Source organism: Rattus norvegicus, chromosome 6 (assembly GCF_036323735.1).
Source record: "Rattus norvegicus strain BN/NHsdMcwi chromosome 6, GRCr8, whole genome shotgun sequence".
In the NCBI taxonomy this organism is placed as follows: Eukaryota; Metazoa; Chordata; class Mammalia; order Rodentia; family Muridae; genus Rattus; species Rattus norvegicus.
The window spans coordinates 28,043,339-28,055,844 of record NC_086024.1 but is presented as its reverse complement, the minus strand read 5'-3'; the positions used below and the strand labels follow the sequence as shown (position 1 = coordinate 28,055,844).

At 41.2% G+C, this 12,506-nt stretch overlaps 1 protein-coding gene and 1 pseudogene across 8 annotated transcripts in view; both read left to right on the top strand.

The window, feature by feature from the left end:
- Positions 1–12,506, top strand: part of Lclat1 (lysocardiolipin acyltransferase 1) — a 144,328-nt gene that overhangs the window by 69,232 nt on the left and 62,590 nt on the right. For all 8 annotated transcript variants that reach the window (XM_039113081.2, XM_039113082.2, XM_039113078.2 and 5 more), the window contains one exon: positions 8,818–8,964. In XM_039113081.2, the coding sequence (XP_038969009.1) occupies positions 8,818–8,964 (147 nt within the window). The remainder of the gene's footprint in view (positions 1–8,817; positions 8,965–12,506) is intronic.
- LOC120093473 (small nucleolar RNA SNORA17) lies at positions 12,056–12,171 on the top strand (annotated as a pseudogene).

The following is a 12,506-nucleotide window of genomic DNA, read 5'->3' as shown; positions in this document are numbered from 1 at the left end:
CATAAGGACATTGGAAGTAGGAAGAGTCTCACTTTTTCATCTGCCTGCCTGCCTTGTGGGACTGACCCACTGCTAGGTCTTTGGACTTCTATTCACAGCTGCTGCTGACCATTGTTGGAGAAATGGACTACAGACTATAAGTCAACAAATTCCCTATATAGAGACTACCCATAAGTTCTGTGACTCTAGAGAACCCTGACTAAGATACTATCCAATTTAAAAAACAAAAACAAAAACAAAAACGGAGAGAATCAAAATGAAGGCACAGTGATGCCTGGGGCACAGTTGAGTAAAAGGCTGGGCTAGCACTGAGTATCCTTCAAAAGATTCCGAGTTTCCAGTGCTCTAACATCTCAACTTTTTTAATTATCTACTTTACTACTGTATGTGCATTTTTTTGCTTGCGTTCGTTCGTTAGTGCATGTGTGTGTGTGTGTGTGTGTGTGTGTGTGTGTGTGTGTGTGTGTGTGTGTGTTGTGTTGTGTTGTGTTGTGTTGGATTCTCCCCTGTAACAACCATGTGGGTGCTGGGAATTAAAGCCAGATCCTCTGGAAGAACAGCCAGTGTTCTTAAACACCCTCAGCATTTTAAAATACTAACATGATGCTACAAGCAAAGCATTCTATTCCTGACTTTACATGGTTAGTGTATCAAAGTGTACAAAATCAGTGCAACTGTTGTTTTAAATTATTTCAGGCTATGAGTATAAGATTTATATGAAAGTCAACTTAATTCAGACTTGGGTTGCATTATGTATATGAAACACTTCTACAAAGAAACCCACAAAATAAAACACTACTGGTGCCAAGCACTTAAGACAAAGCACACTTAGCTTATACTTGGGGACCTTGGGGGAAACAAAATAGTATGACTTTAATATTTCAAAGGTAATTCTTAAAAGATAACTGAAGAAAAACTGCAAAATAGAAGAGCAGGGAGGGACTGTATTAGTCAGAGTTCTCTAGAGTCACAGAACCTATGGGCAGTCTCTATATAGTAAGGGGATTTGTTATGATGACTTAACAGTCCAACTCCCCAACAATGGTCAGCAGCAGCTGTGAAGGGAAGTCCAAGGATCTAGTAGTTGCTCAGTCCCACAAGGCAGGCAGGTGAGGAAGACTCTTCCTTCTTCCAGTGTCCTTGTGTAGGTCTCCAGCAGAAGGTGTGGCCCAGATGACCTTGAACTCAGAGATCGCCTTGCCTTAGTCTGCTGGGATTCATAGCCACTGTGCCTCAAGATATCCATGATCCAGGTCAGAAACTTGTATGTCCCAGTCTCAATCAGGATCACAGGTGAGCCCTCCAATTCTGGATTGTAGTTCATTCCAGATGTAGTCATGTTGACAAGCACGAATAGCCACCACAGGGACTTAACTGAAAATTCGGAGCCTAGTCACCACTGGAAGTCTCTGAATCCGTGGCATATTCAGAAACATTTCTTGTCCTTTCCATTCCCTGCCTTCTTAAAGACACTACCCCAGACCAGCACAGGGCTCCACACTTCCTCACACCTCATACTCTTCTTTGGAGCTTGGGATCACAGAGTGTCCACCATGGCCTGCTGATAACTTTGAATTTGTAATTTAAATGCAGCCTAGCCGAGTCTGTTTGTATATTGCTTAAAGGGCTTGGCTCTGTTTCAGGAGGACGGAAAGGAAAACCACAAGGACCACAGTGAGTGGTGAGGACTGCAGAGGACGACATGGCAGCTAGGATGTAATATCCTGGGCTCAGAGTCAGCCTTGGGGCCAGACATACTTTATGTGTGAGACAAGCCTGGCTTGTTTAGGTCTAGACTTGTAGCTGGCTCTTTTGTTACTAACAGTCATAAACATTGTGGGTAATGTGCTTCCCACCATCTCTCCAAGCTGTGAAATGTGCATTGGCGGTTAACTGCTTGTCCTGAGTTGAGTTTTATAAAAAGTGTCAAATGAAGTATGTTGAACAGTTGTATTGTCTAGAGGACACATGCGACAGGTGATTTCAAATCGGCAATTCTGTTGGTCAAAATTAAGGTATCCTAACAGTTGATTCTGGAGTTAGCGTGCCAGATTGAATTTGGGGTGTGTGTGTGTGTGTGTGTGTGTGTGTGTGTGTGTATGAGAGAGAGAGAGGCGAGGCATGGGGGTATGGGGGGGAGGAAGTAGGTACCTTGGTGAAAAAAAGTTTAGTTCAGTTAAATTCTATGCTATGCTAATATTCTATCAGGATGACATATTCTGGGATTACATTGAGCTAAGGACACTGATACCACTTCAGTAAATGACCTGTGATTTTGTTTTGGATGTGTGGGGTGAACCCTGAGCTGTGTGGAGGTTGATCAGTTTGCCGGGCTTCGAGGTTGTCAGTCGCTTACTAAGGCTCCTTCTATCCATCCATCCTTAAGTCGGATCCCTGTTACTCGGTACCACATCCTTAGGTCTGCTGAAAATCAAAGAACTTCTTTCCCTGTAATTTTATTCTGAAGTTATCTACGAAATGTGCTTATGTAGCAGTAATTTTAGGAGAGGGCAGTAAAAGAATTGGGTAAACTTTAAGGCTTTTAGTCTGCTTTGTATTTACTGATGAGGCATGAACACAATACAAGGCCAGTTTGGAGCCAGCTTTCCAATAATAGTAAAAGGACACAGAGATGGACTAACCTTAGCTTCAATAGATAATTTGATGAATGTTTTGAATTACTTTTACTCTTCTGACTAAGTATGTGTAAATTGTGATTGCATTTTTAGTGCTAGGATGAGTTAGGCCTTATATCTATTATAAGATTGTCATTTTTAAAAGTTTGGCTGCCATTTTTATTTCTGTAATAAATTTTACAGAAAATATTTTTCTTATGTTTAAAGTTATATATTTCTGACAGGCGACAGTGGTGCACACCTTTAATCCCAGTACCCAGAAGGCAGAGGCAGGCAGATATCTTGAGTTTGAGGCCGGCCTGGTCTACAGCGTGAGTTTCAGGACAGCCAGGGCTATACAGAGAAACCCTGTTGTGAAAAACCATCAAGCCTCAGATATTTATGAGTATCCACAGTTGTGTCATGGATGCCACCAGAGGCACATTTCGGCCACCAGGAATTAAAAGTGTCTACTGAAGGTAGGATGTAAGGTGTGCCTTACCAGTTCTCACTCAGTGCTTTCAGCTCCCGAAGTCAGTCCTACAGCTCACGTGAGTTCTAAGTAAAATATTAGGTTTCCATATTACATGGTTACTACTTATGTAGCTTTAATTAAACAGAATTTTCCATCAACAAATAAATGGTCTGAAATATTTTATATGAATATTTTTTTATTTACTGGAACTAGAAAGACACTAAAGGATGTCCCTGATCACTCAGTTTCTCAGGGTGTTTCCTTCATAGCACTTTATTCAAATGAAAGGTAGATTGGCACTGGTTAGCCGAGTAAGCAATCAGTAAGTTTGGTTTTGCCAGTCTTTCTGTTAGTGTTCATTTTCTAGGACATTACTGTTCTAGGATCCGTCTGAGGGACCACCTTGCTTTTAACCACTCCTGCTCCACCTGAGAGCAGGGTGACTGTGCTTTACATGGTGCTTATGGGTAGGGTGTCCTTCGTTCTGAATGTCCATGGAGGTTCTCCGTTAGATGGTGGTCATGAGTCTGAGGAGTAGTTAGCACAGAGGTGAAGTGCCAGTCTCAGATCAGAGAGGTCCATGATAGCAGGTGATAGCTATCCCCGTCACTTGAGTGATGTGGCTTGGTGTCATGTTACTGTATTCTTTACACTGTATTCAGAGTATTCATCAGTAATAGTCCATGCTCACCACCTTTATTTTATCATCTGGCTTATTGTAGAGTACTCTCATTATTACTGAAAACTTTGTAGCTTTGGGTGGAGAAATTCTTGCAGGCCGATGCTTCTGCCTTTTTGATGGACTCATCTTGTTTCTTTCACCTGCTTGTCCTCTGATGCTCTAAGACTCCGCCCTACTTCCTTTCTCTCACGAGGTCTCAACTATGTAGGCCAGGCTGGCCTCCTGACGGCTGTGGTTAGAGGTGTGTGCCACCCTGGCTGGCCGCAGTTACTGCTCTGAGGGAGCAGCATTGCTTGTCTTCCCAGCACAGAGCAGAGAACCACATTCCCTGGTTTGTGGCCCCTTCCTTTCAAAGGCAGCAGTGGCAGGTTGAGTCTGTAACCTTTTGTTTTGAAACTGAGTCCCTTCCCCTTCATCTTTTCTACTTTTAAGGGCTATTATGATTCTTTCTGTTCACTGATTTTCTAGTCCTAAACTTAGCTGCTTTGTGACCTCTGCTGCCCTTTGTTTGTAATATAACATCAACTGTTCGAGTGTTGGCGTGTGGATATGTTGAGGGATTTGTCGTGGTTCTGCCTTCCAGATTGTAATTGCTAGCATAGTCTGGGTCCTGCAAAACTAGTGACATACTTAGCTTGAGAATTTGATAAAGGTATATATAGATAATAAAATACCTAGAAAATTGATCAATAGTAAATCTAAAGCAGGAAAACCCTTTTGGCCTGTGTTAGAATGGAACCCCTAAATTATCCCCAAAATGAGAAGCCTCATCTTGCCAACAAATGCCCTCAGTGAATTGTTTATTTTTTCAGTGTCAAACAAGAGTGTATAGCATCTGCCAGGCGGTAGGATAATTTCTAGGATAATCACTATGCTGTACAGTATAGTGGGATGTGCTGTGTGTGCATTTTTGGGTTTGTTTTCCTTCACAATTTTGTGGTTTTTCAAATTGGGAATTTTTTTGTAAAATTGGTTTGCTTTAGAAGATGTTCACTTGCTTTGCCTTTTGTTATGAGTATGGCGCCTGCGAATCTAATAGTGTAGGCATCTGCCCTGGAGGACAGGCTGTGATGTGCGTTAATGGTCTCTCACTCAGGTTGCTCTCAAAAGCCAGGGCTTTGTGGAAATTGATGTGCTCAGAAGAGGAGTGGAGAACATTTGTGAATTTCAGGATGGTGGTGCTCCCCTGACTTGGTCTATGTGACACTTAGCATCTTGACTGAGGTTGGCATTCTGGGAACTGTAATTGCTTGTTAATTAGTTTCTGGATTTATTTGTAATTACAAGCTATATAACCTGTAGTCAAGCACCCGCTCTGTCAGCACTGTCTCTCAAGGTCTTTCTGAGAGTCTTCACATAAACTCCGCATCTCACTCCTCAGTGAACTGGCCATCTTCAGGTAGCCTGTCTTGGTTTTATCCTTACCCCCTGCTCAGGACTGAAAATACCATTGCAGGGAATGCTGGTCTACCTGCTTTGGATTCTGGTGTGTTGTTCTAGTTTCTAGTGCTACAGAAGATACCGAGAGGGATGGTATTGCATTAGCAGATACAGAGACAGCCATGATAATGTCTAAGCTATCACCGAGGTTCAGTCTGAGAGGATTAGATAAACAGTGCAGATGTTTTATGATTCGTTAAGTGTAGGCCATTTGTGCTAAAATGAATGGATGGAAGAAAAATAATGGGATATATGTATACTTCTTATTACAAAAGGATGCATTAAGTTAAAAATACATGGTGGTGGTGTATGGTGATGATGTACTCCTTCAGTCTAAGAAGACTTTTTTTTTTTTTTGCTGTCTAAGAAGAAGGGAAGATGGTAAAGGCTCCAGGGCAGGGATCACAGCCCCGTAAGAGATGTAAGAGAGGTTGGGTTGATGTAGCCATTTCCCCTGTATTTATTCACGTGTTTGTGTGTGTGTGTGTGTGTGTGTGTGTGTGTGTGTGTGTGTGTGTGTACTTGTGGATGACATTGTGCCTATGCAAATAGAGGCAGTCACTTCTCTCCTACCATGTGAACTCTGGGGATTGAACCCAGGACCTCAAGCTTGGCTTCAAGAACATATACCTTCTGAGCTGTCTTTCCAGTCCTAGAATATACTTTATAAATGTGAGTGTGATATAAATAAACATTTGAAGAAACTATACAGCTTTAAAGAGCCAAACATTTAAACAGTTGGGCATGTAATCTGAGTAATGGTTCTTGGAGCATTTACATAAGTTCAAGAGCATATTATTGGAGAAAAACTGTTTAGAACACAATTCACAATGATTTTATAAAGGTTTATCAGTATTTATGTTTTTTTTTTAAATTTTGTATGTCCCTGTGCATAGGTGTGGACTTGTGAGTCCAGTTCCTGTGGAACTCAGGTGTCACATCTTTTGGAGCTGGAGTTAAGAGTGGGCGTGGTCTGCCCAATGTGGGTGCTGAGAACCAAAGTTAGGTCCTTTGAGAGAGCAATAAGTTTTCTTAGCCACGAAGCCATCTCTTCAGATCCTTCACACTGATCTAAAACATGTGATGCTATACATTTAAACCAGCACAGTAAGGATAAATAACATGCTGGGAGACTGGGCATAAGGACATGTTGTTGTGAGCTGAAAGCCAGCCTGAGCTACAAAGTAAATCTGACTCGGGCTTGGGCTACACTGTGAGATGATGTCTCAAAACGGAATAAAAGTAATCAAACGAAAAGACAAGAAGAAAACGAACTAAAACATAGCTTTGGGACCAGCCCTTCTGTGTCTGAAGCCTGGCTTCCACTCACTTGCATCTCAAAAGTGTTATTAGAGATAGTACTTTTCACCTGATTCATAGTCGTCTTAAGAACTAATGAAATGGTCAGAATATTACCAAGTACACTGTCAGCATTCACCAAATGTTGTTTCTATAATTGTACTGTTTATTCATAAAATAGCTGGCGTGGAAAATAACCATTAGCAAATATTAAAAACAAAAGTATGGTTGTTGAAATAAATCAATCATTGGGACAAAAGAGAAAATCCTAAAAGCTTGAGAGTGGGCAGGCTATTGCATGGATGAGGTTGGGTTTGGCTTCTTCCTGGCTGCTAGCCGCATTGACCACACTGAGGGATGAAAGGCTGTGGGAAATGTTCTGAAATTCTGAGGAAACAGTGATTTGGAACCTCAAATTCTATTTTTAGTCAAACCAGTTGAACCAAAAATACATTTCAGGAATGTGAGGACAGAAACAATTTTCAAAAAAAAGTATTAACAGAAGGGCACAAGCAAAGAGGTCGGCAAACTTGGGGTCAGATCTAAATATCAAAACCATTTCTGCCAGGTTTAGGAATGTGATAGAAAAGTAAGCTCTTTGGAGCAGTCAGGTGATTCTTACAAATCTGGTAACAAGGATGGTAGGAAGCATACATCTTGGACATTATTATTACTTAACTTTGTAAAAATTGAAATTAAATTTAAACTGGAGTCTTTTGGTTTACACTGTGATAGAAATAAGATCTGTTTTGGTTGGTGGAGATTAATAATTGAACTCAGTATTGATGGCGTTCCACAGTTCAACAGGCTTACCAAATACAGAAAGCTGAAACACGCTAAGAAAGAAAATGGGATGTGCTATTTCCAAGCCAGTCGAGCAAAGGTCAGTGGACTGTCTGCCAAGGGGCAGGGCCGTGGTTCATACTGTGGGCCATGCTGTCCCTGTGGCAGCCATGCTGTCCTGTGGCACCTAATGCTCGCTGACATTGTTAAACAGAAATAGTTATTGATCATATAGATGAACAAATGGGATGCCTGAGTTCTAGGGAAACCTGGATTTTAGAGCACAAGGGAAGGGGCACAGAAAACTTAATTTCAATTAAAGACAGAAAAAAGGGGAGGTGTAACAGAAATAACAGGAAACATGAAAAATGTCCAGAAAAACATACCTGTAATAAAATGATTGGAGCAAAGATTTCTAGGAGAGATAAGAGATTCTCAGGTTGGACTTAGCCTGAGTTTTAGGGAGGCAGGAGGTAGGTAAGCCACAGCACATCTGTATTCCAGAACAGCACTGCTTGTTTGCAAGGCATTACTACCCTTCATCCCTAGCACCAAGATGAGTGTTGTAGTTACCATGTAAGTGTTAGAGAGGAAGACTCTCATGGAGATCATGGAGACGGACCCATGCATAGGCTGGCAAGACTGGGCCTAGAGTTAGAATCAGGATCAGACCTGTGGCTCAGCTGCAAGAGGTTTTGGCCTTTACTACAGATGCCATCTTTAGTGCACAACTCACAGTGTTTACTTTTCCAAGGTCCTAGGGAAACTGTGAGAGAGATATTCAGTTGGCCTGAGAGTTGCTGTGTTGGGCCTATGCTTCTCATTCTTTGTGAGCCTTTTACTTAGGGTACATAGGCTACCCTAAGTTAGGCGTCTTTTATAGAAGCTCCAAAGGCTATGGCCAGGGAAAGATCAGCAGGCATCTGAAACACAGATCAGCTCATCAAGGCTACCTTTTCAGCACTAAGGTGGGTCTGCCTTTGAGAAAGGCACTGTGCCACATATGCACTCCAAGGAATGTGCATAGCAGATTCCCGTTTCATTTAAGTAAAATCTGAAGTGACTACCATTGAAAATAGCATTGCATTTAGTTTGAGAGTACAGAAAAGAAAATATTATAGAATTCTTGTGAGAAAATTGTTGACTTACCACTTGGTAAATGGTAGTACCTTGAGATAATAGTGGCAAGCTATGGCTTAAAGGAAGTTTTAAAGAATTTAGGCAGTGATAGCTTTGATCCCAGCACTCAGGAGGCAGAGACAGGTGGATCTCTGAGTTTGAGGCCAGCTTGGTCTGTAGAGTGAGTTCCAGGACAGCCAAGGCTATACAGACAAACCCTGTCTGGGAGAGGTGGGCAAACAAGCAACTCCAATACTTCCAAAATTAGTACTAATTAAATATATGGTATGTCATAGAATGGTTATTATAAATAGAGTAAAAAAAATCAAGACATGAAAGTTATCTTTAGTGCTATGTGGACATTGCTCTTACAGTTTGTGCAAATGCTTCTCATTCTTTTCCAGGCTGGGCCATGCAAGTTGCTGCCTTTATCTTTATTCATAGGAAGTGGAAGGATGATAAGAGCCATTTTGAAGACATGGTTGACTATTTCTGTGCCATCCATGAACCACTACAACTTCTCATCTTTCCAGAAGGAACTGACCTCACAGGTAACATAGCCTGGGTTTGGGCCACAGAATTTAAGAACGCAGAAACCACTAGTCAAATCTTCTACAGAGTATATATCAACAAAGTGGATGGGCAACCCCTGAGGTCACTCAGTTAATGGTACCCAAGCCTAACCTGCTGGTACAATCCTGAAGTTCCAGCTACTCAGGAGAATGATGCAGCCTGAACAAGTTGGTGAGTCAGTGCTCACAATACAGAGTAACGAGATGGCTGGGGATAGCGCTCACTGGTGCACTGTTGGGAGGCCCTAAGTCCAGTTCCCAGTATCATGGTGTGAGGGGAAGACCAAAAAGAAAACAAAATTTAAAATATAATTTTATTATAAAAATCCTTACAAATAAATAAAAGTATCACACAGTCAAATTACTGAGACTGAAAATATATGTCAATGAACATTTAAGTCAATTCAATACTGTTAGAATAGGTGTTCAGAATGAAAGCTGAGAAGCTTTACAATAATTTGACACTTTCATTATCAAATGTATTTTAGACAAGTTATTTTAGTGTATAAAATATATTTGATATTGAGTCAGATACAATGTTCATTCTTTGAGAATTTCATACACGAATATAGTTTACTTTTTAGTATGTCTACTCCCCACTCCTCCCTTTAATATATCTTCCAGATCTACCTCCTTCCCAAATCAAAAGCTGTGTGTGGTAGCTAAGCCTGTTTGGGAGCCCAGTACTTGAGAAACACAGGCAGGAGGATTGTCACAGGGTTCTGTCAGCCTGAGCTCAGTGAGCTCCAAGCCCACGTAGGCTGGTGAGTAAGGCTATCTCAGAAACAGTTAGTAAAGCAGACCAGCCAGTCACTGCCTCTCAAACCAGGACTTCTGTTCCAATTTATTGTGAATTGAATTTATTATGGGCTACCACAAGAGGTCATTATTTTTCATGGTCATCGTTCTAGAGCTTTATATTTTAAGCCTTAGAATATATTCTTCAAACATCAGTTTCTATCTTTACATAAACTAAAATTCCAAAATTATATTGAGGTAGAGTTCACCTCTTCTACCTAGTCTGTATGTTCTCTTCTAAAGTATTATTTATCCTGCAACCCCTTTGTCTTTCAAGTAGTTCTCCATATAAGAAAAGAATCTAAAGTTAACTAATTTTAGATCTCATGACCCTCCACTGATACTCAAATATCTTCCTACTACAAAAGAAGCTTTGTCTCTTGAGAAAAATCATCTATACTTGTGTTGGAGATGGGACACAGAAGAGCATATTCAGAACCTTTCTACCTCAGCAAATGAAAGCAAGATTAATAAAACACCTTATAGTCTGTCACATATACCAAAGTAGTGTTTTCCCAGGGCAAACATAGCATGGATAAATGTAGAACTTTTCCTGGTGGTTTGTTTGGCAGGCAGGGGCAGCTCTGTAGAAAAAGGTCAAAGGGCCTTTCTAGAGTGAAATAAGCCATACCTTCAAAGGGTGAGTCAGCAGAATGTAAGAGCGTGGTGTGGTATGCCGTATAAGGGAACACAGACCTAAGTGGGCATAGAATGAAAGCCAAAATGGACAGGTTATATGGCAAAGAGGAATATAAACTTACCTTCCAAGACCTGTAATGCTGAACTAAGAAGGGTGGCTCTTAAGTTCACACTATGGGCTAACAAAAATATCTCCAATTTAGAAAAAGTACCATTTAATTTAAAAACGTTTTTAATTATTAGAGTTAAATTCAAATTTGGATTTTTAAACCTTAATACAATATTTTATGTTCTACTTTAAATTCTGAATCTAATTGGCTTGCATATTTTTAGATTAGTGTGTTTCACGGCTTTACATATATGCGTTTTCTTCATATACTATAACTGGTTATACCGTCCTGATAAGGGAAGAAGTATGTACTGGGAAAGTAAACAGCACTGAAGTATACACAGAGGTCGCTGTACTCCTCAGCCTGTGAATGAACAGCATTTGAAGTTTTGGTTCATTTTGCTCATCATTTGGTCCCGGGTTCTCATGTACATGCTTACATTCATGGGATATGTGTGTGTGCGCACACACACACACACACACACACACACACACACACACACACACACACACTGGCTCCTTTATAACCTTGAAACCAGCAAAGAGAACGTGTGTTTGTCATTTAATTTCTTACTTATATTGTCATCTATCATTTGACCTTTGAGATGATTGTACAGCTGATTGTGTATTGTGTATTGTGTAAAGGTAGATTTGAGGAGAGGGCAGAGTTTGCTGTAAGGGAGTGGTTCTTGCCACAGCAGACCTTGCAAGTTCAGATTGGGCCAGTGTTGCGTTCTGGGAAGAGGAGCAGTTGAAACCTAAAGGTGGGCTCCAGCAGATGCCGTCTTCTGTGTAGTGCAGGTGTTTCTAAGGCAGGTGATTTACGTAAATCTCAATTGCATCGTGGAGTAAGTAATCTGCCTTACTATCTTTATCAGTTGGAATAGTAATCCTATCATATAACAAGTACCTTTACCAAAACCTCTCAAATAAATGTTTATACCATCTCAGTTTCATTTCTGTTGTTGTGATAAACACCTAACTGACAGCAAGTTAGGGGAGAACAGGGTTTACATCACCTTATAATCCCAGGTCACAGTCCATCACTGTGTGGAAGTCAAGGCAGGACCTTGAAACAGCTAGTCACATCCCAGTCAGCAGGGGACATAAATGCGCCCTTGCTTGCTTGCTCTTAGCTAGCTTTCTTCTCTCTTATATTTTTCATGATCCCAACTGTAGGAAACAGTGTCACACAAAGTGGGTGACAGTCCCCTAGACATGCCCACTGGTCCAGATAATCCCTCATTAAGACTTTCCCTGGTGCATGTAGCCTTGTCAGGCTGACGCCATAACACTTATTAGGCTGTAGTTTTTAGTTCCCCCTTCCTGATTGGAAAGGAAAGCTATTTCTAGGTTTTAACAACAAAATTACAAAGACCTGACACTTGCAATAAAGTTTCTTCATTTAATAAATATCCTAGTATCTTGAAATTTCATATACAAAATTAATTCCTTCCATGAAGCTTATGTTATTTGAAGAAAGTGATAATAAGCTAATAAGAATCTGTGCAGTTGTCATAGGAATGTGTACTGAGTGCGGGTGTGGCTGCTGTGTCATGTGTGTGTCAAGAGGTGGCAGACAGGGGAAAGGCTGTGAGTCTTCTGACCTACAGCCATCTGAACAATTAGCAGCCTACATTCCCTGAAAAAAGTGAGTCTAAGATGACCACCAGTTTGGCATCAGGCAGGGCTGAGGAGGAGCAAGCCAGAGACTAGAAGGACCTCACCTAGGACCACAAGTCCTGGGCAGAAGTGAGCCTGACATAGACGGCCCTTGAAAGGAGTCAGCCATGTGCTGGGTGAGGAGCAAGCCTGAGATGACCACCAGACTGGCATCCTAGGGCCTAGACAAAGAGGTAACCTGAGATATCCACCAGTCAGTCTAGTGCCTTCAGACCTGGAGTTGGGAGTGCACACCATGCCTGAGATGACCCCTGCCCAGCACCATAATATGTGAGCAGGACATAGCACTCCT